Source organism: Doryrhamphus excisus, linkage group LG13, assembly GCF_037039965.1.
Source record: "Doryrhamphus excisus strain RoL-2023G ecotype Guam linkage group LG13, RoL_Dexc_Guam_v1.1, whole genome shotgun sequence".
Classification (NCBI taxonomy): domain Eukaryota; kingdom Metazoa; phylum Chordata; class Actinopteri; order Syngnathiformes; family Syngnathidae; genus Doryrhamphus; species Doryrhamphus excisus.
Genome location: NC_136369.1, coordinates 5,887,586 through 5,913,610, shown reverse-complemented (window position 1 = coordinate 5,913,610; position 26,025 = coordinate 5,887,586). Strand labels below are relative to the sequence as shown.

Sequence of the window (26,025 nt, the reverse complement as noted above, 5' to 3'; positions counted from 1 at the left end):
GCTCGTCAGCTGGTGCTGGACATTGTTGATATTCTACCCCGCCCCAACCAACCTAATTGATGCCCCCACTTTTTCATTCCAACCACTTTAGTGAATATTAATTCTCTAATCTTTGATTATTTCAAACACATTAACCCACCCATTGCAACATATCTGCACATCCAAGATGTCTACTCTGTAGTTCACCCGAGACCCAATTTTTTTCTTTTAAGTCCAGCAAAGTGCTCTAAACCTTTATTTGACACCCTTAGATAAAGCGTTTTATCCATGTGCCCTTGTTATCCCTGCCATTGCTGTGAATGTCGGCCCAAACATAGTCTGAAGTAACAGGAGACAAAGCATTACCAGAAACGCTTATGACCACAATGATGATGACATAAAATAGGAATGCAACCTGAAAAGAGTCAACTGTTGCTAAGTAAACACACGCACACACAATGTGTATCATCGTCTTTAAATGTTTTACATGTCTTTTTAAATACAAAGTGAATCATTTTGGGAAACTATAACAAGTTTACATATATGAGGTGCTGAATTAATATACTGCACGGATATCCAAAGTGGGGCTTGGGGACCATTTGTGTTCCGTATTGTTGTTTTTTTTATACAAACTAGGAGAAGAAAGTTTAAATAATTACAAATACAATTTAAATAAATTTAAAAAATACCAGCAAAAATGGAAAAATTTGTAATGTTTTAATCGATAAGACACAACTTTTAATATACGTGTATAACTTCTTAGTACTATCTATCTAATTAATTTTTTGCACGATTGTCACACTTAAATGTTTCAGATCATCAAACAAATTTCAATATCAGTTAATGACAACACAACTGAACACAAAATGCAGTTTTTAAATGAAACATTTTTATTATTAAGGGAGGCGGGAAAAATGGTACTGTGTGGAAAAAGTGATTGCCATCTTGTTAAAACATAACTTAGCTGAGATTAATTGAGATCTATCAATCTCAAAAAGGTTATAAAGCCATTCCCAAAGCTTTGGGGCTCCAGCAAACCACAGTGAAAGCCATTATCCACAAATGGCAAAAACATGGAACAGCGCTGAAACCTTCCCAGGAGTGGCCAGCCATTCAAAATTACCCCGAAGAGTGCAGCGACTTGTCAAAGAAGTCACAAAAGACCCCACAACAACATTCAAAGAACTGCAGGCCTCACTTGCCTCAGTTAAAGTCACTAGGAAAAACAGCCCAGAGTTCCAAGATGGCTTGTCTCAACTTCACCAGAAAAAATCTTGTTGATCTCCAATACCGTTGGAAAAATGCTCTGTGGTCTGACGAGACAAAATTTTAACTTTTTGGAATGTGTGTGACCCATTACATCTGGTGTAGAAGTAACATTGCTTTCATACCAACAGTAAAATACGGTGGTAGTGTGATGACTTACCTGATATATTTACTCACGCACCGGAGTTGCTGCTGCTTTTTTCTATATATCACTAAATTTTTTATTAGAAATGTTAGATAGCTCAGGAAAATCTTGACACGGCAAATATAGCACATTGATTAGCATCCTGTCCGCTCATTGAAACTCCGATTGGTCCTTGTCTGGACTATTCATTCATTCATTTTCTATCGCTTTTCCTCACGAGGGTCGCGGGGTACACCCTGGACTGGTCGCCAGCCAATCACAGGGCACATATAGACAAACAACCATTCACACTCACATTCATACCTATGGACAATTTGGAGTCACCAATTAACCTAGCATGTTTTTGGAATGTGGGAGGAAACCGGAGTACCCGGAGAAAACCCACGCATGCACGGGGAGAACATGCAAACTCTGAGGGTGGAATTGAATCCTGGTCTCCTCGTTGTGAGGTCTGCGTGCTAACCACTCGACCGCCGTGCCGCCTTGTCTGGACTAACCACCACTTAAAACATCCATTTGACACATGCTTTATTGACAATTACACCTTTGGGACAAACCTAGACTTTTGATAATGCTTACTTCATTGCCTTGGATGAACTGGTAGGACGACTAGAACCAGTTTGTAACATTTTGCCTTTCTTTAGGGCGTCACAATTCCCTGCTCCAGAACAACATGTCATGCAATTAGACCAATAGCAATCAGTTATATATGTGTATAGGTTTCACACCATCTGCATAATTGGGCAAGTGTGTTAACGAGGCTGTGATGTAACAAAAGCAAACCACCCTGTATTGTGCTGTAAATCATGGGCCTCACTCGCTGTGGATATAAGATTAAAGGATCTTTAGAAGTTGACATACATTTGTGAAGACAGCATTGCTATGTATTGCAGTCAGACAAGCCAAACTTTGGGTGGGTGACCTTGTCAGATGTACATATGGGGGGGGGCCAGCTGAGATGTACTGTACTGAGATGTACGGCAGCATAAATATAGAGTGACCTTTCCTGTATCTGATATAGTGTCAAACTAAATGCTGAAAGAGTTTGAACTCAATACATTTAAAATACTGATACTGACACCAACATAAAATGTAGCAGCTTACAGTGTGATAAAAGCAAAACAAATAACAGAAAAGTGTAAATCAGTGCAGTTTGTACTGTAATCATTAGCCAAGAAACTGTATCTATCAGTGCCTTGTTGTACACTCCAGGTGACACACTGCAGAACGTATCCAAAAAAAGGCAGCTGCATTTAAAAAAATAATAACAACAATTTTAAATCTCGGAAGTATTGAGGAACTATTATGATTACGTACAGTATTTTACTGTACTTTTGCTGGTGTTGACCTCAAAATGCCTCAAAATTTCCCTGTCCGACTGTCAGTTTCGAGTATAAAATATTGAATTTGGGATTTTAACTGATTCCACATTTAATCAATTTCTTTTCATTATAAAAGCGAATAAAAAGATTCTGCATGAACCAAACCCAGAACTCTCATAACTATGAAAACCAAGTGTACAGCTCTCTCTCTCGTTTTCAAGAGAGCTAACGCCAAATGGCACCGCTTCATTGCACAAAAACATGCATGATTCAACGTACTTTTTCCATTCAGTGACAGGAAGACACAAACTGCTGCTGCACCAAAAGATCACTCTGAATGTCCCCTCTCCTTGTGCAAAACGAATCCAGTCAGTGGGCCAAGTCCATGGCAGGATGACGTACCAATCATCACAAAGTAATCATCATTTCCGAAGTCCACTTGAAGTTGACATAAAAACATCTGTCCAGCGTCATCTTTGTACCACCGGGCATTTTATGCAGGCGGACCATTCGACAACTCTGTGGACAAAATTAACATGGAAGTCTCTCTTTTTGGCTTATTTGTATAAAAAATCCTCATTCACAAAAAAAAAGAAAAAACTAGGAGAGTAGTCAAGTCCAGTTACGGCATGATCGTCCAACACTATGTCATGCCACTTTTTCCTCCCATCACAATTGGCCGTGCAAACTCCACAAAGTCATCTATGAGAACAGGCCATGCTCCTGAGGATAGAGGAAAAACACATGAGCTACTTCTCACCTAAGGATGCATTTGAAGGTTTGATTGATAAAAGTGGGGTTTCAAACATGCGGCCCGCGGGCCAAAATGTGAAAGTTTAATGTTTGTGCGGCCCGCGCAAGTTTGATATGGATTCTGTATGGTATCATGTACCCAGAAAAAATTATTACGTTTGATTAATGTTCATGTTAAAGGTTAAATAACTGTGAATAGTTATCCTCCCTATCTGTGTGGAAGTGGTAAGTTTTGGGCTATTTAAGTTTAAAGGAAATAACTTGAAGGCTACCGTTTAGGTAGCTAGCTCTCTAGTTTGCGAGTTAGCATGTGTCACAAGACCCTGCAGTTGCGCAATATGTTGTAAATAAAAACAGTATAAATGTGACTATAGTCGTCTTTTGTCATGTCTACAGGGCTCTAATAATGCTAACCACCTGCTACCCATATGTGGTTTCTTAAGTTTTTATTATTTGCCGTTTTATTATTATATTTATTTATTTATTACTGATTGATTGATTTTCTTTATTCTTGATTTGTTTATTTTTCATCTTATTTTGTATAGAAAAATAAAAATTAAGATATTTGAGAACAGTGGAATGTTTTATCAGAGCTTTTCTTGTAGAAAATCGAAAACAAAGCAAAGTTTATTCATTTTTCTGTTTTTAATAAATGCGTTTTTTGTTTTTTTTTTGGAAAATCTGATGCGGCTCAGTCTCGCCCAAACCCTAGCTCCAGTGGCCCCCAAGTAAATTGAGTTTGAGACCCCTGCTGTAAATCATTTACCCCATGGATACAATACAACATTACAGGTAGAGTATACTGTACATAGTCAGACAGTCATTGTGCATGCTACATAAATATCACTAATTCATCCACTCACCCTCTTCATCATAGTTTGACATGTCATCTGCTATCATATTTCCAAAGTCTAGAAGAAGGTTCCATGTGTCTTTGGGGATTGAACGCTTGTGATGTTCCTGAATGCACAGTAACCAGACAGAAATGGGTTCATTACACCATTTGTAACAACATACTGTTAATTGTGTGACTGAAGCTGAACTCCAAGCATATTAGATACAGTGAAGAAAATAAGTATTTGAACACCCTGCTATTTTGCTATTTCTCCCACTTAGAAATCATGGAGGGGTCTGAAATTTTCATCGTAGGTGCATGTCCACTGTGAGAGAGATAAACTAAAAAGAAAAATCCAGAAATCACAATGCATGATTTTTTAACAATTTATTTGTGTGATACAGCTGCAAATAAGTATTTGAACACCTGTGTATCATCTAGAATTCTGACCCTGAAAGACCTGTTAGTCTGCCCATTAGAAGTCCACCTGCACTCCATGTATCATCCTGAATCAGATGCACCTGTTTGAGGTCGTTAGCTGCATAAAGACACCTGTCCACCCCATACAATCAGTAAGACTTTAACTTGTAACATGGCGAAGACCAAAGAGCTGTCCAAAGACACCAGAGACAAAATTGTACACCTCCACAAGGCTGGAAAGGGCTACGGAGCAATTACCAAGCAGCTTGGTGAAAAAAGGTCCACTGTTGGAGCTATCATTAGAAAATGGAAGAAGCTAAACATGACGGTCAATCTCAATCGGAGTGGAGCCCCATGCAAGATATCACCTCGTGGGGTCTCAATGATTCTAAGAAAGGTGAGGAATCAGCCCAGAACTACACGACAGGACTTGGTCAATGACCTGAAAAGAGCTGGGACCACCGTTTCCAAGGTTACTGTAGGTAATACACTAAGACGTCATGATGTGAAATCATGCATGGCACGAAAGGTTCCCCTGCTTAAACCAGCACATGTCAAGGCCCGTCTTAAGTTTGCATATGACCATTTGGATGATACAGAGGAGTCATGGGAGAAAGTTTTATGGTCAGATGAGACCAAAATAGAACTTTTTGGTCATAATTCCAATAAGCGTGTTTGGAGGAAGAAGAATGAAGAGTACAATCCGAAGAACACCATCCCTACTGTGAAGCATGGGGGTGGTAGCATCATGCTTTGGGGGTGTTTTTCTGCACATGGGACAGGACGAGTGCACTGCATTAAAGAGAGGATGACTGGGGCCGTGTATTGTGAGATTTTGGGGAACAACCTCCTTCCCTCTGTCAGAGCATTGAAGATGGGTCGTGGCTGGGTCTTCCAACACGACAACGACCCGAAGCACACAGCCAGGAAAACCAAGGAGTGGCTCCGTAAGAAGCATATCAAGGTTCTAGCATGGCCCAGCCAGTCTCCAGACCTGAACCCAATCGAAAATCTTTGGAGGGAGCTCAAACTCCGTGTTTCTCAGCGACAGCCCAGAAACCTGACTGATCTAGAGAAGATCTGTGTGGAGGAGTGGGCCAAGATCCCTCCTGCAGTGTGTGCAAACCTGGTGAAAAACTACAGGAAACGTTTGACCTCTGTAATAGCAAACAAAGGCTACTGTACCAAATATTAACATTCATTTTCTCAGGTGTTCAAATACTTATTAGCAGCTGTATCACACAAATAAATTGTTAAAAAATCATGCATTGTGATTTCTGGATTTTTCTTTTTAGTTTATCTCTCTCACAGTGGACATGCACCTACGATGAAAATTTCAGACCCCTCCATGATTTCTAAGTGGGAGAAATAGCAAAATAGCAGGGTGTTCAAATACTTATTTTCTTCACTGTATCTGAAATCAAGGTCAGATATGCAGTAGTGTTTTGTTAATTATCATCATCATCTATTAGTAAACATTAAACATTGTCGGCTTTGGTTGTGGACTACATAGGGACACGACCTCTGGAATGTTTTTATTCCGCCCTTTTTCTGTTCAGACAACACAAGCCACATCCCACATAACACACACGCACATTACTTTTGGATTAGGAGTTAAGTGAGTGATAAGAATATCCACTCTATTCTATTTATGTTTATTTAGACCACACACACAAAAAGAAGAATTTTTGATTTTTTTTTTGAAAACAAATATCAATTATTGCATTTGATGTGAAATGGAGGGGCATAATAATGCATAATAATGATGTTGTGATGTTCGGCGTGCCCCTGAATGCACCTTGCTGTTGTCTAGTGACAACAAACAAGTATCGTTCCAAACAGGATTAAGTACGTGTTTGTGAGTTGCAGATACATACTGTATATTGTGTTTGAATTGCACTGCTGTTCAAGTCAGAATAAAGTTATAAAAGAGTATCAGACTCTGTGTAGGAACACTAATGTGCCGACATGTGCACATGTGTTAGTTGCATTTAAAAAAATTCTATGTAATTTAATTAGTGACTGCCATTAACACGCCATTTTTGACAGCCCTAAAAAAAAATAACTTGTTCGATAAGAACTTTTTTTTCCTTGATTTCAGATATCTAATCTTGCTTTGATTTCATTTTTTACAGTATGACAACTTTCACCACTCACTGTCAGGAACCGGTTCCAGAGATCCAAAAACTTGAAGCGGCCCCTGAGAACTAAATTCCAGTAAGCCACAGCCATCTCTAACTCTAATACAAGTACATGAAGAGAAATGGAGAAAATTAGTGAGTAAATACACCACCATCATAAAAACAAGAGGATGTGAAAAAGTTTAAAAGTAATTGAAACAGTGCTTACCTAAACCTTTCTGTCCAGGATTCTTAGCAAAATTAAAGGTAAACTGGTAGAAGTCCTTAAACTTCCCTGTGTCTTTCAGCTCTTGCTCTAGTCTGGGAAGGATGGCCTTCAGTTTGTCGGGGCTGTCACAGCTAGGAGACATATTAGACATTGGAATCAAATGATTTTAAGCCAGGGGTCTCAAACACGCGGCCCGCGGGCCAAATGTGGCCCGCAGGACACTAGTTTGAGGCCCCCACCTTGATATGAAAGTTTAATGTTAGTACGGCCCGCACAAGTTTGATATGGATGCTGTATGGTATCATGTACCCAGAAAAAATTATTATGTTTGATTAATGTTCATGTTAAAGGTTAAATAACTGTTAATAGTTATCCTCGCTATCCGTGTGGAAGTGGTAAGTTTTTGGCTTTTTAAGTTTAAAGGAAAGAACTTGGAGCCTACAGTTTAGGTCGCGAGCTCTCTAGTTTGCGAGTTAGCATGTGTCACAAGACCCTGCAGTTGCGCAATATGTTGTAAATAAAAAGAGTATAAATGTGACTATAGTCGTCTTTTGTCATGTCTACAGGGCTCTAATAATGCTAACCACCTGCTACCCATATGTGGTTTCTTAAGTTTTTATTATTTGCCGTTTTATTATTATATTTATTTATTTATTACTGATTGATTGATTTTCTTTATTCTTGATTTGTTTATTTTTCATCTTATTTTGTATAGAAAAATAAAAATTAAGATATTTGAGAACAGTGGAATGTTTTATCAGAGCTTTTCTTGTAGAAAATCGGAACCAAAGCAAAGTTTATTCATTTTTCTGTTTTTAATAAATGCGTTTTTTGTTTTTTTTTGGGAAAACCTGATGCCGCCCAGCCTCGCCCAGACCCTAGCTCCAGTGGCCCCCAGGTAAATTGAGTTTGAGACCCCTATTTTAAGCTATACCAAACGTCTAATACATTTTTGCTGTGAAATTTCTATTGCATTTCATGTAAAGCAAAATGCATAACATTGTTAACGTTCAGATTTGAAAATTGTACTAATGCTCACCCAAGGTCCGCCATGCCATCCAGGAACTCTTTCTTGCTGAACTCACATTGTGTAGCTGCTCTAAACTTCCATGCCACCACCAGTATGCTCATGCTTGCCGGGTCCAGGGTCAAGTCATCACAGAACTGCTGGATCCCATCTATGCCGATCTTATTGTCATCCTGTGGGTCTGCAAAAATGGAGGATAACAGGAATCAAACAAGTGTAAAAAAGCTTGTCGCTAACTCTGAACACTCACCTTTATATCTGTTGTAGAGCTGCTCCAGCTTCTTACGGTCGACTGAATTTTTCATGGATTCTTTATAGTAAAGGTCTGGATTCTGGAAGAAGTTGTCCGTGGCAACCTCTAGTTTCCAGTCATTCTGTGTCAGGCAGTACACGGCTGTTCTCTCCCCCGCCTGCGTGAAGGACATGAACTGCCGTACTTTGTCTCTCTGTGATGACTTCAACTTGTGCTGCAACAAAAATCCACACACAGGACCGCAGGTAAATGCAGAGGAGTTCACCATGATTGCACATTTGAATGCAGATTTTAATGTGTAGTAAAGTGCATCACAAACACAAAGCCTAAAATTTTGAACATATAGATTACACATGCGCTTCGCTGTAATACCACCTTCGTGTGTGCAGATCAGAGGTCAGATGTGTTAACAAAACGTCAACACAATGTCAAATTAACCCAGAAGGTCATCCATTGCAAGCATTGCAGAACTGCCGACCTGACCCACCCGAGGATCGAACGGCGCATTGACCGTGACGAGGTGTTTGGATGGCACAGTAATCCCAGATCCTTCGAGTGGTCTCCTGACCGGGTGCAGCGACATGAGGGCGGGGGGGTCACCAGCTACCAAAAAGGGAAAGGTACGTGCCACAAGTGCTGTCGTACGGCTTCCAAATATACCAACCACTGACCTTCTCTTTCCATCATAATTCCATATCCCATCACATTAACAATGCGACACTAGGCTGAGGACACTACAATCTACACTCTAGCTGTATCCACGAATTATAAATGACAGGCAGTAACATAATTAGCATTTTTAATGACTTGTTCTGGTATCTCGTTTTGAATTGTACCTACCATTTTATCACCCGCTGTTTTGGCCAACATATCTAGTTAGCTCTGCTGAGCATGCGCCATAAGTATTGCGCTACTGTGCTGGGCTGTTGATTCATGGGAACTGTAGTCAGGAGGGCTGCACCGCCCGTGTGACTTGATGTCGCTTTTTTTGTAAGAATCTGAGCTATTCACCGACAACTTACCACGAAACAATGTTAATCTATTTATATAATATTGCTTGTGAGGGACACACACTGAGCAGTTGTCGCTAATAATAGAACTCCCACTAAAACCTTGGTTAGAAAACAGGACACTTAAATTACATATTTTAGCTAGGCTTTGACAATAGATAATGCCTCTCAAGGTGAACAGTGTTTAACAACTATTATACACAGGGCGGATGCATTAGCTTCGGGCACTTGACTTGAACCGGGAGATAAAGAAAACTACAACTCCCATATCGAAGCAACACAAATGTTTCGGAAGTAAAATTTGATGGATGAAGTTAAAGTGCGCGGCATAATTCAGTTTGCTTGATTTCGCCTCAAAGTCTTATATTGGTGACGTATTATTTGTTTAAAAGGTTGTTTACACAGACGGAGATTAAGTCGTTAGCTATAGGAGACTAAGGCGTTAGCTATAGCGGCGCATTCCTTAAGTGTACGTACGTCAATTGGGCTAGCTCCAGAGAGCAGGTTCAACTTCAACTGGTCCAACTAGTAAAAATAAATATGTCAACTGTATATTTGTACCTACCCGGACAGGCTTTTCGTTGCTACAACAGTTATTCCTTTTGGCTGGCGAATGAAAGTAAAGGCGAAAGTTGGTGACCGAGTGAGTGCGTCGAAGGCTTCATTCAGAAGGCTGGCTTCATTGAGCTACTTGGTAAGACCCAACAGGAGGGGGCGGCCATGGGCTCCGTACAACAGGCTGATTGTCCCCGGCTTCTTCAGTCGTACAGTCGGTGGCAAGCATAGAGCAGATATTTCACAGGTAGCCGTTGTCTTACTCATGTGTTTACACCGGACGTTAATCAAAATGGATTCTTTCCTTCTGTAGTGGCGCCGGTTCACCTTTTCATGATGGTATGATGTTTGGATTTATTCTATCTCTCATCTATTATTATTATCATAACACTCATTATAAATGATATTTATTTGAAAAGTTTACGTTTTAAAGTAGTCTATAACGACCAAACAAAACAAGAACATAGTTGTGGCTATAACTATTTGTCCTCCAAATGTGAAATTAGACCTTTGGCAAGATTTCTTTACAGACTGTGAAATCTTCACATTTCCCTACAGCAGCCGGGATGTGAACAGTGGTGCTATTGACCTCCAGCAGCAGTCCAGTCACTGGAGGAAGGATAAAGCAGCGCTTTGGAAAGTTAACATTACTCACCTTGACTTATGCTCACAAAGGTGTGAAGCAACTTGGGCGTGAGTTGAAAACATTCAATATATTCGACTGGTGAAGGATTGTGTGTGTGGACAGGATTGCATTGTTGGACAGTTTACCTGTTTAAAACATTCAACTCAAATTTAGGTTATCTAATGGAATTCAATCACTTGACATGCCCAGTCAAGTCAATTGCACCTAGCAAGTCACCAAGGTGTTATTAGGCATTCAGAGCCAGCAGCAGCAGTTTGCACAGCTGTTGTTTAAACTGACCAGCAGTAACCACACCTTGCCTAAATATAAAAAGACAATGCTTCAGTTGTACTAAAGTACAGGTATATTGACCTCTAGTACATACTTGCTTTTAAACCTATGACTATGACCTATGAAACTGTATTCATGTACACTAGTGAATTTTAAGATCATGTTGTAGGGTGGATAGTTTCAGGTTTGTTTAAACATTGTTGCTTTTGGTCTCCTTCATATGTGTTTTTCAAATTCCTGTGACAACTATGTAAAAGTACCTCTTAACAGTATGTTGTTATCTGCAAAGCTTCATTCGCATAACGTGCTTGTTTTCTATCACCCCATTTCCAGGCTTTTTGCTCTCTCTCAGTCCGCACACTCCAGTCAAGAGTGAATAGGTGCTTTGGATGCAGGCTCTATGTTTACTGCTGTGCCTTGGCCTGGTTGTGGTCTCTGCTGTGAGACAACCAGACAAGGTGGTCCAGCATGTCATCAAGCGGAATCGCAGAAGTGGTGCCACACATGGCCACAGCTGGTTGGCTAGCAACTGCAAGTGGCTGGCAAGCCTGCAATACCGAAAAGACGTGGTCGTTAAGAAGCTGTCTGCTGCTGCGGCTGCTGTTAGGAAAGACAGGACCCTTTCAGAAAAGGAGCGGAACTTCCAGGTAGGAAGTACAGTATGTTCACTGCCTGGATCATGATGCTATCATTTTGTGTCTTGTTACCCTCCTGTCAGCGAAAAACAATCTTTACTTATAAATATATATATTTTTTGTCAAATGTTTAACCTCTCAGTCTGCCTTCAGGTTCACAAAATGGAGGTTTTCCAGAAGGAGCTGAATGAGAGCGAGCACATGGTATTCCAGGCTGTGCAAAGCTTGCAGAGGGTGCTGCAGGGAGACTACAAGGATGTGGTGAACATGAAGCAGAGCAGCAGACAGAGGTTGGAGGTGCTTAGGGCTGCAGCTATACAGGTGATGTGTCATGTCAGTTCATTGTCATGAATTGCAATTTAGCAAGTGGGGGGGGGGGGGGGGGGGGTGAAAAGATTAATTTATGTATCGGCTTACAGTACAGGGCCGCACGGTGGGCGTGTGGTTAGCATATTGGCCATACACAGTCAAGTGATTGGGAAGATCTGGGTTCGAACCTCCGCTTGGGCATCCCTGTGTGGAGTTTGCATGTTCTCCCTGTCCGTGCTTGGGTTTTCTCCGGGTACTTTGGTTCCCTCCCACATTCTAAAAACATGCTAGGTTAATTGGTGACTCCAAATTGTCCATAGGTATGAATGTGAGTGTGAATGGTTGTTTGTCTATATGTGCCCTGTGATTGGCTGCCGACCTGTCCAGGGTGTACCGCCTTTTACCATCATGTTTGTTCTGAAATTATTCACCTGTTCAAAGCACCGTAGCATCAATTGCAAAGTGTGCAGAGAAGTGATTGTCTTCCAAGTATAAAATTCACTTGCATTGTCTATCAGTATCCATGCATTTATTTCATACAAGTTAATTTTTTGTGTCGAAATTTTTTTAGCCAAATACCGTTCTTTAATCAACTCCAAACCATTTCATATAATGTTATTGATTGAATTGTTACACCCCTAATAGCTAACAAAGTCATCTCATTTCTTGTTGCCTTGTCAGTTTTGGCTGACTTTGTTCCATGTTCTAACATCCAGGAGGAGCAGGAGTATGTTGAACTGGTGGCAGCAGAGAAGCACCAACAGGAGGCTGTAAAGAGCGTGCTTGCTCAGAATAAAACTCTGTCAATGGTAGACGGGATCCTGGAGGATGTCAAGAAGGCAGCAGACCGGCTAGAAGAAGAGATTGAAGAGCATGCTTTTGATAACAACAAGCAGGTTGTTTGAAAAGTTTTGAAAGTTAAATTTTAAGTTAAACGTAATTGTAATTCTTGCCTCCATCCCCTGATTTGCTGTGTAGATGCAAGGAGTGAACATAGAGGCGGTGCTGAGAGTTGAGGATGATGAGGATAATGGAAGCAAGAGGAAGAACAAGTCCAGTGAGAGCGAAGTGGAAGGCGACCTGGGACTGAGCATGCTCATTGACTCGCAGAACAACCAGTATGTGCTGACCAAACCCAGGGACTCCACCATGCCAAGAGCAGACCATCACTTCATCAAGGTCTGTTCATTGTGCTCCTCTGGTTTATTTGCTATGAATTAGCTAGACATTAGCTAGACATTTATACCTACACTCACACAACACAAACCGACAGGAGGTCATCAAGAGGGAAGGCCTCTCTTACTCAACTCACGGTGCAACCACAGATAACACAGGTGGAACACACAATGGAATTGCACCACACAGACTATACCGGTGTAGAAATACATGCATACTAATATACTAATATTAATATAACTCGTGTATAACCCTCAGCGCATACTGGGAAGCACACACACATTTCTAACAGGAGGTTACCCAAGAGGGAGTCAGTGATGTGACTTCTGCTAGTAATGCATAGAATGCATTAATGCATAAAGTTAATATAATGCATAAAGAACAGCATTGGTTGAGGTTTGCCCCTGACTACTTTCTGTGCAATTCAAGCTTGACCACAATAGAGGCCAAATGTGATCAATCAATCAAACTTTATTTGTAGAGCACTTTTCATGCATAGAATGTAGCACAAAGTGCTTTACATGTTTAAAAAGAGAAAGACAACAACAAGACACATATACACACACACACTCACACACAAACACACACACAAGAAGTTTGTTTGCCTGAGTACAGAGGAACCAGTTCAGGAAGCGCTGCCATCTGCGCTGGGGGCTGCCCACAGCCCAGGCCCATGATGCCGCAACTTAGGGGGGCCACCACACAACAGTTAGGCAGGGGACCCGCAGCGCTGCAGTGGGGCACCGCCGCAGAGCTCCCAGCCACCCCAGTCGGTAAGCCCCACGAGAGAAGACACCCCAGTCCCCAACCGAGGAGAGCCCCCAGCGCAGAGAGCCCCCACTGAGGAAACACTGGATATATGGGATAAGGAATATAGAAAGTATATATAGAAATAAACATAAAACATAAACAACATAAAAAAACAAAAATAATAGTGAAATATATATAAGTACATTAATAAAAACTAAAATAAGCATGTGTAAAACTATAAAAACATGGCTGATGGGTTGTCTTCCAATACACTGCCTAATTATGGCGAGTATAAGCATAAAGTAGCAGGTTTTCACAAACAAAATGTTTAAAATAAAAATTCTGTGACGTTTCAGGTTCATAGATGCTGAATCATGAATATGTGGGGGATCCACTGTAAATGTGTCATTCTTTTAATGTGTATTTTTAGGATTTGGTGTCAGTGGTGATGTTGTCACTGCCTTGTGGTTGGGTGTGCACTCTGGTAGGTCTTCCTCCCATGTTTGGATACATCATCTGTGGTGTCCTGCTTGGACCGTCTGGCCTCAACAGCATCAAAGTGTGTGAGTTTTCAGCTCATCATGTACCTTTTACCTTTCGCTTTATGTGTGGTTGTCTGTACTTCAGTCTATGGTCCAAGTGGAGACTCTGGGAGAGCTGGGAGTATTCTTTACACTCTTTGTTGTGGGACTGGAGTTTTCACCTGATCGCCTTAGGAAGGTAAACAGAGTTTGACTTTAGAGCTTAGCTTTAGATCTTGATGTACATGTACAATACAAGTGTGTTGTGTGTAGGTATGGAAGACATCGGTGCAAAGTTCCTGCTACTTGTGTCTGCTCATGGTTGTTAGTGGCTTATTATGGGGACAAGTGCTGCGCATCCGACCCACCCAGACAGTCTTCATTTCCACATGTTTGTCCCTGTCGAGCACCCCGCTCGTATCTCGTTTCTTAGCAGGAGGGAGCAAAGGGGAGAAGGAAGGTTAGTGTGTCTATAATCCATCACTTGTTTCAATGTAACTCTCTGGCAACAATAAATATATCCTAGCTCGGACTGTACAAATGTATTTATGCTGACTTGTGATATTAATTACATACTGTAATGCACAACCAATCTGTTAACTCCTACAAAACCAATATTGCACTTTGCTACCAGAGCCATTGTGTGGCTATAAATGATTTAAATTAGGTCTTCGACAGAGTCATGCAGACAACTTAAAAAAAAAAAAACTTTTAACAACTTTACAATAAGGTACACAAAATTACAGTAGTTAATGAGGTATGAACCTACGGAACCCTAACCACTACTCAGTAGTTCCTCAATAACTACTCATTAGTTCCTCAGTAACTAGTCTAAATGTATGTGCATTCGTTTCTCAATAACTACTCTAAATATATGTGCCCTAGTCATTGGTTCCTCATTAGTTCTTTATTAATTCCTCAGTAACTTTATATTTTAGTTTAGCTTATTGTAAAGTCAGCACGCAGACCTCACAGCTAGGAGACCAGGGTTCAATTCCACCCTTGGCCATCTCTGTGTGGAGTTTGCATGATCTCCCCGTGCATGCGTGGGTTTTCTCCGGGTACTCCGGTTTCCTCCCACATTCCAAAAACATGCTAGGTTAATTGGCGACTCCAAATTGTCCATAGGTATGAATGTGAGTGTGAATGGTTGTTTGTCTATATGTGCCCTGTGATTGGCTGGCCACCAGTCCAGGGTGTACCCCCGTCTCTCGCCTGAAGTTAACTGGGATAGGCTCGAGCACCCCCCGCGACCCTCGTGAGGAAAAAGCGATAGAAAATGAATGAATATTGTAAAGTGAGACCAGTAATAAATATTTTTTTTGCCTCCGAAAAGATTTTTCAGGATTTTGCATCTTAGTTCTGCACCACGGCAAATTCTAACTTAGCAATGAGTAAGTTAAGTATTAAAGCTGCTGTTAAATTGACAGGTGAAAATTCAAAATTGAGTGCTTTATTTTTGTAAAATAGGTACCGATATTTTAGATGTGATATTAACAGACAGAATACTTTATTAATCCCTTTGAGACTCACTCAGGGAAATTGGTGCACTAAATTTAGTACAGGTGCACTAAATCTAAATGTTGCCATTAAAAAATCCAAAGAAATGTATTAAACAACTCTTATATATAAGTCACTAGCATAATAATAATTGATCTTGTCCCTGTGTTTGTAATTAAGGTGACCTGGACTACAGTAGCGTACTGCTTGGGACTTTAGTGATGCAAGACGTTCAGCTCGGCCTCTTCATCGCTGTCATGCCCACTATGATCCAGGCTCAGAGTGGGGACACAGACAGGTCAGTTGCCCCTTTCCTTCATGTGTCCCCTGACTCCCAAACATGACGTGCTCTTCAAGTTCCCGCTCTGCACCGCAGCTTCCTGTTTGGAAGTCTCCGCGTGCTGTATCTCCTGGCACAGGTCCTGGTGTCTCTGGCTGCTGTGCTGCTCCTCTGTGTCTTACTCAAATCATTTGTAGTTGGTCCTTTTTACAAGAAACTACATGCTGAGAGCAAAGGCAAGAAGGAGATCCTCGTGCTGGGGATAGCAGCTTTTATTTTTTTCATGCTATCGGTAAGTACACGTTTGTAAACTTGGATCTGATGTGGTTCTGTACTAATACTATATTTATTAGTAAGTTATTTACACTTCTTCTGTGTGTATTTATTGTTTGTTGTCAAGGTAACAGAGTTTCTGGGTATTTCCATGGAGTTGGGCTGTTTCCTGGCTGGAACGTTGCTGTCCTCCCAGGGTCACATGGTGACTACAGAAGTTATGGGATGCTTTGAGCCCATTCAGGACTTCCTCGCTATCATCTTCTTTGCCTCTATCGGTAAGATGATTTGCATGACTTGATTGATGAGCGTGATGAGCTACCTGGAGACTAAAAAGATATTCATGTGATGCTGCAGGTCTCCATGTGTTCCCTACATTTGTACTCTATGAACTCACCATTCTGGTGGCACTGACACTCACACTCGTCATCCTGAAGGTGACACACTTTTTACCTCCTCTCTGGTGTCAGGCGTTTTACCTTCTGCTTCATGTCGATTACTCTTCTCCTTCCAGTTCATGATGGCCGTGTTGGTGCTGTCTGTGATTTTACCTCCCAGCTCTCGTCACATTCGCTGGGTTGTCTCAGCTGGCCTGGCGCAGGTCAGCGAGTTTTCCTTTGTCCTTAGCAGCCGTGCACGGCGGGCAGGCATCATCTCTCGAGAGGTCAGTTTTTCCTGAGCAGTGACAATGTATGTAAAAACACACTGGGCACAATAAGTACCCGGTAAAGATAATATTGTCCAATTCTAATGTACACAGTGAGAGTATTTTTTTATTACGAAAACAATAGATCCCTAAAAATATGCACATGTTTTGTTAACATTTTTTTTTACAATTTTTTTTCTAAACAAATTAAGCATTTTATTCATGAGCAGTGACAATGTATGTAAAAACACACTGGGCACAATAAGTACCCTGTAAAGATGATATTGTCCAATTCTAATGTACACAGTGTTTTTTTTTTTTTATTACGAAAATGATAGATCCCTAAAAATATGCAGATTTTTTGCTAAAAATTTTTTTTTAATAATTCTTTTCTAAACAAATTAAGCATTTTATTCCTGAGCAGTGACAATGTATGTAAAAACACTGGGCACAATAAGTACTCTGTAAAGCTAATATTGTCCAATTCTAATGTACACAGTGAGAGTTTTTTTTTTTATTACAAATACGATAGAGCCCTAAAAATATGCAGATTTTTTGTTAAAAAATTTTTTTTTTAATTTTTTGCTAAACAAATTAAGCATTTTATTCATGAGCAGTGACAATGTATGTAAAAAAACACTGGGCACAATAAGTACCCTGTAAAGATGATATTGTCCAATTCTAATGTATATAGTGAGAGTTTTTTTTTATTATGAAAACAATAGATCCCTAAAAATATGCAGATTGTTTGTTAAAAATTATTTTTTAATAATTTTTTTCTAAAAAAATTAAGCATTTTTTTCCCAACAAAACACAAAACGGAGAAAATATACAGCATACACAGGATGACTCAGCGGCCTGCAGAGCATGGATATAGAATGAGGTAGAGGCAGCCCCATAACAGAAGTGTGGTTGTAGCACTAGCCCATGACTACGATTAATCTGTTGTATTGATTATCATTCCTTAGTGGTGAGTACTTTTGTATATTCCATTCATCCATCCTTCCATTTGTTATGCCGCTTATTCTCTCTGGAGTCTTGGGGTATGCTGAAGCCACTTTTGTATATTGTATATTTAAAATGCAAGTGTGTGATCATGCTGAGAATAGAACTGCAACCAAGTCAGACTATGTGGATTCCAACAATACAAGAAGTCCTTTTCTCTAACGTGTGTTGATCTGCTCAGGTGTACCTGCTGGTTCTAAGCGTTACCACCCTCAGCCTGCTGCTGGCGCCTGTCTTGTGGAGAGTCACTACGCACAGATGGTTGTCACGAGCTGGCCTATGAGCAGCCTCGGTTTCACAATTATATGTTTGTGAGAGGTGGGAAAACCAACAGCATTTAGCGTAATTTGCACAATTTGTTTAAAAGCAGGGCAGAAAGTTAAATGTTTATCATCATCTGTATGACACAATTTGGTGTTTAAACTACAGAACCTGTAGTTGCCCATATGTTGCTACTGGGAATAATAGGGAGGTCTTGGTTCCATTTTTTATTATTATTCAGTGCTACAGGAGATTTCTATTGCCTATCATTTTGGCCAGTAGATAGTTGATAAGGACACAGACTGACAGTATTGTACTTGATAATGCAGTTCATGAATGAGGAAAAACAGGACATGATGTAATTGTCTTTTTTCCAGCTCACATCAATTTTGCCATAATATGGTACAAAAAAATATGGTGAAAAAAATCCCTTGACATTTTAACTGATCTTATTTTTTGTGTCTTGCCATCACTTTTTGCACAGGTATATTGTTTCCAGGGACCACCTATGATCATTCCACGCTCCGTTTCATATATATATATATATATATCTTACATCATGAATGCATTGTTTTTCCCCAGACTCGGCTACAAACTGTCGTGTGTAGTAAATGAACATCATTGTTATTATTGTAATACTGTAGCTGGAATGGTGCATTCAAGTACTGTATTACCAAAAACTACAACCTCATTATGTACTGTAGTTGATGTTGGGCTCATCAAACTTTGCTACACGTTCTTGTTCATGGAGAAATATTCTTGCACTAGTTACGACTGAGTACCAAATTCATGTGCCTGCTCTTCAGCTCTTTGTTGGCATTATGTGGTGTAAATGTTATTGTTCTGTGTGTAATGAGCTTTTATGAACTGTGCAAACTTCATATATTTCTGTTGATAACCTTCACAAGGGAGGAATACTTTTTTGTCATGTATTTATTAAACTGATTGAAAACTAGCAGTAACAGTACATGTTTAATTCATGTATACACTTCTGTTGTCTTATTCACTATAGTGTCAAGTATTTCAGCATGAACATCTTCGTAGACCAGGCGTGGCGTACCTGCCCTGTGCTGTGCCAACAGGGTGTGGCTAGCACACTTTGCAATTCTTATGAACAGCGCAGCGCACCCACTCCGTCCCTCCCACCAGGGCAAGTGGCAAAGAAACACAGCCAAGTGTAATCTTAATAGTTATATTTAATAGTGGTTGCTTTGATTGTTTATTGCATTGAAATGTGCCTGACACTCTGAAAAAGCTTTTGGTGACGTGTGTGACGACTGCCTGTCAGCCAATTTACCGCTGCGCCCGTCTGAGCTGAGAATAGACCAGGTTGGAGCTGGCGAGCTTTCAGCGCACCTTCAGCACATTGATTTGTCATGAAATTTTCACTGCGCAAAGCTGAAAATGTGGACACCTCCACCGGTGCACTGCCACGGCCATCTTTGTGAAGCCCAGTCTACCAGATTACCAAATGTGGTGTGCTGGACAAAATTACCACCTTGTACTGCGCCACAAAACTCGAGCCTCGTGTTTATACTGAAATACTTGACTAGCATGTGAATCATCACCTGTTGTAATCTTTCGAGGAAACAACTTCGCTCTCCTAGGATCTCCAAGCCAATGAAAGTCTGCCTTGTGATTAGTAGAAGAGACTGAGTGTGAGTATAAGCTGCTAACCCTCAAACTCTGCTCTCAGCACATTTGTTAAGAAGTAGCATCCTATTAGCAGCATTGCAGTAGACAGCGTTCTTAATTGAAGTCTGGCATGAACCTGCTTCTGCAACAACTTTATTGCACATTTTTTTAAAATAAAGCTTGATCAACATGTAGGTTGTGTGAGACTAACATTTTTATGGCAAAGTTTTTTTAACAGCTTATAAGAGCTGAAAAGAAGGGTTGGGGTACGATGGGTGGCACAGAGCTATTTTATACAGGTGTACTTATAATAAGGTAGTATATAATTATATCATCGATAGGTGGATCAGTTCACTTCTACGTTTCAAGGGTGGGTACTGTTTTGTTTTTTTTTTTACTGTTATTGCTAGTAATACATACAATAAATAACTATTTCTCACTTTTGTGACATCCATTTTCATTTCCAACTCTTTTGGCAATACAGGTGCTGTAAGTATTGGATGGATGGGTACATCTTTGCAGCAGAAGCCCCTTATTTATGCTGGTGTCCCCCCCTCCCGTCCAGCAGGCTGCACAAAGGTTAGTGAAAGATAAACCCTTTAGATAAAGACCTTTGGGAAGAGATGATGAGTCAGACCCGTATGAGTGAAAGGAAAGACAGCCGCACCACCGTCCGGCTCCAGCAGACACAGTCATCATCTTTTTCCTGGTGTATTTGTGAATTAATTTTGCTTTTTCTTTAGGTTTTACCACAACAACCTCATCCACTGTAACCATGGATATCGGTGGCCTGACAACAGTGGTGGCTAACTCAGCCTACATCTCAGCACGCGGGAGCCTTGACGGCACCGCTAACCCTGCATCCAACCGAGACAAGAAGTACCACTCCCGCCTCAAGCTTCCCCATATTACAGTATGTGAAGGCCTCAGGGAGACTTTAGATGTGGGCTTTCAGAAGGTCTGCATGGAACAGCCAATCGGCAAGCGTCTTTTCCAGGAGTTCCTAGATTCAAACAATGAATGTAAGGGTCCTTGCCGCCTGTGGAAGGACATCGAGGAGTACAACATGGCCGAGGATGAGGACAGAGTCCAGAAAGCAAAGAAGATTTTGTCACGGTACATGGAACGGGATGCTAAGTATTTTTGCCCCTTCCTGGCGGAAAATGTTATCACGAAGGTCAAAGAAAATCACCAGCATGCTGGAGATGATCTCTTCAATGACACTTTGGACAATGTGATGGACTTCCTAAAGGAAATGCCCTACACTTTCTTCTTGGAGAGCATGTATTTGAAGAGGTATCTGCAGTGGAAGTGGCTGGAGATGCAACCAGTTGGAGAAGACTGGTTTCTGGATTTCCGTGTGTTGGGAAAAGGGGGTTTCGGGGAGGTGTCCGCCTGTCAGATGAAGGCTACTGGGAAATTGTACGCTTGCAAAAAGCTCAACAAGAAAAGACTGAAGAAGAGAAAAGGCTATGAGGTAAAGAACATACAGTATATTATGAGGTTTTGATTTTGTATTATCATCATGTATTAGTTACTACTATTATTATTTAAACATCTTAATATTTAAATCTACTTTTGCTTTGTAATTTTGTCTCATCCTCTGTACAGTAGTGTGAAAAAATGTTTGCCCTTGCTTTCTTTCTGGTAACACTTAATAAGGTACACAAAATGACAGTAGTTAATGAGAAATGAATCTACCTACCTTCATTAATTCCTCAGTAACTACTGTATTTTTGTGTACTTTATTGTAAAGTGAGACCGTCACCCTTAAAGAGGACCTATTATGCCTTTTTCACGTTTTTTGTAACCTATAAATGTAGTTATTATGTTGTATTCTCGTGTTAAATGATGCCAAAGTTTCAGATAATGACGTTTGCGTATTTGGAAGTGAGCCCTGAAAGAAGTTTGGGATGGCTCGGAACGCTCGGTTTCAGAGCGTTTTTTGTAACACTGGCTCTCTATGACATCACAGTGTGCTGGGTTTCTTTATATGAGTGTGCAATGTTTACGTTGTAAGCAATGGCTTACAGGAAGTGTTTCCTTTGTGTGTAAGGGAACGCTACGTTTGTTTAAAATTCCTAATAACGCCACCGTCAGGCACAAGTGGTTGGAATTCCTGATTCCCTACCAGCAAATGAAAAATATTTGAATCTGTCAATGGCATTTCGCATTGGACTGTTTTGTGACCATTGGCCAGTATGCCGCTAGACTAGCCGAAAAACTGTTGCTGCAGCCTGACGCCTTTCCAGCATTACTCGGTCGTGTTGAAGAATGAGAAGAGCAAGCAGTAAGTAACAATTTATCAGTGTCCTGTGTTTATTTTGTGTAAGTAATAGAGCAAAAGCGGTTGTTTGTGTAGCAGTATAGAGTGTGCATACAGGGAGCAGGGTTGCTATTAGCCATTTGCCACATCAGTGGGTCTTTTTTACACACTGGTAGTCCTGCAAAAACCGTGTAATGACCACATGACCTCTGCTACTGGTTTTATTATATGTAATTAACACGTTTTCACTTCTAAAATGTTGATTTTGGGGGAAGGAGCCATTTATTTAGGGGGGGCGTTGTTAAAGGCCTATATGTTGACTAGTGTCTATGTCTGTTCTACAGGGGGCGATAGTGGAGAAGAGGATCCTGGCACGAGTTCACAGCAGGTTCATTGTGTCCTTGGCCTACGCCTTTCAGTCTAAAACAGAGCTGTGTCTGGTTATGACCATAATGAATGGGGGAGACCTGAGGTCAGATGATGGTCCACACATTTAAAGTTCCATTTATAATAAATACATACATACTGTATGTATACTAACTGAGTTTGAAGTTTGAAATTTCATTATGTGTCACATGTTTTTTCTATCAGGTATCACATATATAATGTGGATGAAAACAATCCGGGCTTTGAGGAGCCACGCGCTTGCTACTATGCTGCTCAGATCATCCAAGGCCTGGAGCATCTCCACCAGAAAAGGATCATCTATAGAGACCTCAAACCAGAGAACGTGCTTCTAGACAACCAAGGTGACTGAAATTTGACTGTATTTATCAGTTATTAAGTCATTCGTACCCCACATCTCGCCCAAAGACAGCTGGGATAGGCTCCCTTTTTTTTTGTTGAGAACTCATATTTTGCTGAAACTTACCTGTGTTCTACTGCTGATTACTAAAGAACGGGAAAAGGACGTCAAGTAAATATGAGAGTCTGACCTTTCTTTTGGTATCTACCATATAGTCCCAGAACACAATATTATATGTGTCTTCAGAAGTCAGTCAAAATCATCAAAAATGGGCAATACCCAGACAGACCGCTTTTGAAAAATGGCTAGGATTGAATGAGTAAAACACAGTAGGTCCACCATTCATTATATATATAGATATATAAGACAATACTGATGTCACATGCACTGTTTTTTACCACTTTGTTCTCCTAGGTAATGTCCGTATCTCTGATCTCGGTCTGGCAGTGGAGCTGGTTGATGATCAGTTCAAAACCAAAGGCTACGCTGGCACTCCAGGTTCACTTGACAACATTCGAATACAATATGTCTGACTTGCCTGAACTTCCACGTGTTGATGATGTTCCTTCTCCGGTAGGATTCATGGCACCGGAGTTGCTCAAAGGAGAAGAATACGACTACTCTGTGGATTATTTTGCTCTGGGAGTTACTTTGTTTGAGTTTCTGGCTGCAAAGGGACCTTTTCGGACCAGAGGAGAGAAGGTGAATACATTTACAGAACCATAACAGTACAACTGATTGTACTCCTTACGCCGCTTCCAGGTGGAGAACAAGGTGGTGAAGAAGCGTATTTTGAATGATCCTGTAGTCTACCCGGAGAAGTTCAGTGAGAAGGCCCACTCCATCTGCGAGGGTCTGCTGTTCAAAGAGGTGGACAAGAGACTCGGCTTCAAAAATGGCTCATGTGACGAGCTCAGGTCACACCCTTTCTTTGGTGACATCAACTGGAGGAAGCTCAATGCAGGTGTGTCTCACATAAGCTCAAACCGTTGGTAAACCTTTGACCTTACCTTTTAAATGTTCAACCCTCTCTTATATTCCCCTCAGGGATTCTGACGCCACCTTTTGTGCCAGACTCTAAAACCGTTTACGCTAAAAATATTGGTGACGTTGGAGCCTTTTCCACAGTCAAAGGTGTCCAACTTGAAGATAAAGACAATGATTTTTTTAACGAGTTTGCCTCTGGGAACGTGTCCATCCCATGGCAGGAAGAGATGATTGACACAGGGATGTACGGCGAGCTGACCGTGTGGGGCCCCACTGGTACTTTACCCAATGACTTACGACGTGAATCCATCCTGGAACAACCGGCCCGCTCTTCCACCTGCTCTGTGTCATGAAGGTGTCCTCTCACTTCACCTGCTCGCTTTCTTTTTGGGAGCTATTATGAATTAAGTTTAAAACCATAGATGAACCAAAGATTTTCTTTCTTCAATATGTGATAATAGAGTAATAAAACATTGTAATTGTAATGTAATCAATAATAGTGTAAAATATCATTTATAATAACCATTTATATTTAAATAAATATATATAATTGAATAATCTAATACTGTGAATGATGTCTTGCATCCATTTTCTACATCCATTTTTGTGCGGCCCACAGCTTAACTGTCAGGAACAGATGACATGTCCCATAAACGCTGTCAGAGTTGAAATTTCATTAGAATTGAATGATCATCGTACAAGATTCAGCAAAAGAAATGAAGTGACTTGTGCATTCACTCCTCTGGCACCATTAGGCTGTAGCGTTTTTGTATCCTTGTTAAAACATATTCTTCCTTGTGGTACTCCATAAACCAAATATTAATTTACAGTATTCCAGACGCCCTATTGTGGAAGTGATAGTAACGACACACAGTGATGAAGGCTGTTTTTTAACCAAAAATAAAACTGGTTCTGGTAAGGCTTTGAGCAAATTTACAGTATTCCAGGCGCCCCAGTGCCATGTAACTTCTGCCTTCATTCAGCATGTATGATCGCGAGCATGATTGCTCACAATCATACAACAGGAACCAGGCAGTCCTGCAGGAAGCAGATTGATTGATAAAGGTCTACAGCAGTAGTAAATACAATAACAAACCGATAGATCACTATAATACGCCACAGGATGTATGTTCATACCCTGTTGGAAAAAAGCATGCAAAATTGCACTTTTTTTTTTTGCACAAAAAAAATCTGTAAATTAGCAAGTCCCCGAATTTAATTAATTTAAATTAAATATTCAAATATATTAATATTTATTGTTGACTTAGTAGTTGACATAATAATGAGTTGTCATATTGTCACGGTTCATTGCACATGGGTTTGTCTTTGTGCAAAGTGGACCAAATACACATTGCGCAATGTCTGAATGTTTTGCCCTCCTGTTTCCACATTGAGCAGAATACTATTACCAGAGGACTCTATACTGTTACCAGAGGACGCTTGCAGCCAGGTAAGCCATCCAACAATTAATAAATCTGTTATTATGCCCATCCTAAATAATAACTACAGTTTTGTAGAACATACTTTCTAGTATACTTTTGTTGAAAAACAGTATTTGTTGTAATATAATGTGCAGGTAAACCTAACATATTGATATATATAATGTATTATATTCATATACAAAATTACATTATTTGGATAAATATATTAATGCGGTGTGTTACATTTGTTATTACTCATTATTTTGCTTCTTGTTGGTTCAATAAAAAATAATGTCAGTATGTTATATATGCTACAGTGTTGTGTATGAATCAATAATAATAACTAAGTGGCCCATTCAGCATCACTGGTTCATTGTTGCAATGTTATATGTGCTATATATATATTTTATATTTATATGCTATATGTTGATTATCTTTGATTTTCAAAGTCTCTGATCTAACTGGATTTGTTTTTTCTTCCAGACTGACCAGTGGAGGGCGCTGTGAGCTCAAAGGTCCTTATCAATGCAGCAGCATCATGACCAGTCATATAAAACCATCCTGCTGAGTCAAACTCATGTAAGATGCATGAAGAAAAAGGTGAACACTAAAGTGAACACAAAGCCGATTGGTCCTCTCTCTCTTCGTCACTCTCTCTCTCTCTCTCTCTCTCTAGAAAAAGTTGAGACCAACTGAGCTCAGGTTCAGCTGTAGTGAACGCTTTTCTTTTGGGGGCAAACATGTTTGCAACATGTTTTTGTGAGAAGCACTCTTGAAGGATGCAG

At 40.4% G+C, this 26,025-nt stretch overlaps 3 protein-coding genes across 13 annotated transcripts; 2 read left to right on the top strand and 1 right to left on the bottom strand.

The window, feature by feature from the left end:
* Positions 1-534: 534 nt before the first annotated feature.
* On the bottom strand, positions 535-10,154 carry dcun1d2b (DCN1, defective in cullin neddylation 1, domain containing 2b). 5 transcript variants are annotated; one of them, XM_058088588.2, is made up of 8 exons: positions 9,925-10,154; positions 8,837-8,952; positions 8,347-8,563; positions 8,109-8,277; positions 7,070-7,200; positions 6,878-6,960; positions 4,329-4,425; positions 535-3,435 (listed from the first exon to the last, which is right to left on the bottom strand). In XM_058088588.2, the coding sequence occupies exons 2-8, from the start codon at positions 8,930-8,932 to the stop codon at positions 3,356-3,358; spliced, it is 873 nt and encodes a 290-aa protein (XP_057944571.2). In that variant the 5' UTR covers positions 8,933-8,952; positions 9,925-10,154; the 3' UTR covers positions 535-3,355. The 5 variants fall into 5 exon arrangements, with proteins under 5 accessions (XP_057944571.2, XP_057944572.2, XP_057944570.2 ...); XM_058088589.2 differs by lacking the exon at positions 9,925-10,154 and adding an exon at positions 9,190-9,217; XM_058088587.2 differs by lacking the exon at positions 9,925-10,154 and adding an exon at positions 9,021-9,179.
* Positions 9,385-19,352, top strand: slc9d1 (solute carrier family 9 member D1). 6 transcript variants are annotated; one of them, XM_078795680.1, is made up of 17 exons: positions 9,385-10,161; positions 10,228-10,253; positions 10,473-10,607; positions 11,164-11,477; positions 11,619-11,786; positions 12,491-12,670; positions 12,753-12,953; positions 14,131-14,259; positions 14,328-14,420; positions 14,495-14,681; positions 15,902-16,019; positions 16,098-16,293; positions 16,402-16,552; positions 16,632-16,711; positions 16,789-16,938; positions 18,107-18,243; positions 18,671-19,352. In XM_078795680.1, the coding sequence occupies exons 4-16, from the start codon at positions 11,220-11,222 to the stop codon at positions 18,206-18,208; spliced, it is 2,013 nt and encodes a 670-aa protein (XP_078651806.1). In that variant the 5' UTR covers positions 9,385-10,161; positions 10,228-10,253; positions 10,473-10,607; positions 11,164-11,219; the 3' UTR covers positions 18,209-18,243; positions 18,671-19,352. The 6 variants fall into 6 exon arrangements, with proteins under 6 accessions (XP_078651806.1, XP_057944559.2, XP_078651809.1 ...); XM_058088576.2 differs by having other exon boundaries at positions 10,473-10,589; positions 18,107-19,352; XM_078795683.1 differs by having other exon boundaries at positions 9,386-10,161; positions 10,476-10,607; positions 18,107-19,351.
* Positions 19,353-20,054: 702 nt separating this feature from the next.
* Positions 20,055-25,910, top strand: grk1a (G protein-coupled receptor kinase 1 a). Of its 2 annotated transcripts, XR_013629664.1 has the most exons (10): positions 20,055-20,191; positions 20,306-20,400; positions 20,565-21,298; positions 22,432-22,559; positions 22,679-22,836; positions 23,247-23,330; positions 23,410-23,534; positions 23,595-23,796; positions 23,880-25,269; positions 25,724-25,910. XR_013629664.1 is itself a non-coding variant. In XM_058088582.2 (9 exons), exons 2-9 carry the CDS (start codon positions 20,322-20,324, stop codon positions 24,170-24,172), a joined length of 1,803 nt encoding a protein of 600 aa, XP_057944565.2. In that variant the 5' UTR covers positions 20,055-20,191; positions 20,306-20,321; the 3' UTR covers positions 24,173-25,910. The 2 variants fall into 2 exon arrangements, 1 of the variants encoding a protein (XP_057944565.2); XM_058088582.2 differs by having other exon boundaries at positions 23,880-25,910.
* The last annotated feature ends 115 nt before the right edge of the window (positions 25,911-26,025 follow it).

Coding starts and splice junctions, on each gene's coding strand:
- dcun1d2b (XM_058088587.2), bottom strand. CDS start 9,051: ATGGGATATGGAATTATGATGGAAAGAGAAG. Junction 7,201..8,108: donor GATGGCATGGCGGACCTTGG/GTGAGCATTAGT, acceptor TATGTCTCCTAG/CTGTGACAGCCCCGACAAAC. Junction 6,961..7,069: donor TCCTGGACAGAAAGGTTTAG/GTAAGCACTGTT, acceptor TACTTGTATTAG/AGTTAGAGATGGCTGTGGCT.
- slc9d1 (XM_058088576.2), top strand. CDS start 11,220: ATGCAGGCTCTATGTTTACTGCTGTGCCTTGGCCTGGTTGTGGTCTCT. Junction 12,671..12,752: donor CTTTTGATAACAACAAGCAG/GTTGTTTGAAAA, acceptor TTTGCTGTGTAG/ATGCAAGGAGTGAACATAGA. Junction 16,712..16,788: donor TCACACTCGTCATCCTGAAG/GTGACACACTTT, acceptor TTCTCCTTCCAG/TTCATGATGGCCGTGTTGGT.
- grk1a (XM_058088582.2), top strand. CDS start 20,322: ATGGATGGGTACATCTTTGCAGCAGAAGCCCCTTATTTATGCTGGTGT. Junction 22,560..22,678: donor ATGAATGGGGGAGACCTGAG/GTCAGATGATGG, acceptor TTTTTCTATCAG/GTATCACATATATAATGTGG. Junction 23,535..23,594: donor TTCGGACCAGAGGAGAGAAG/GTGAATACATTT, acceptor CGCCGCTTCCAG/GTGGAGAACAAGGTGGTGAA.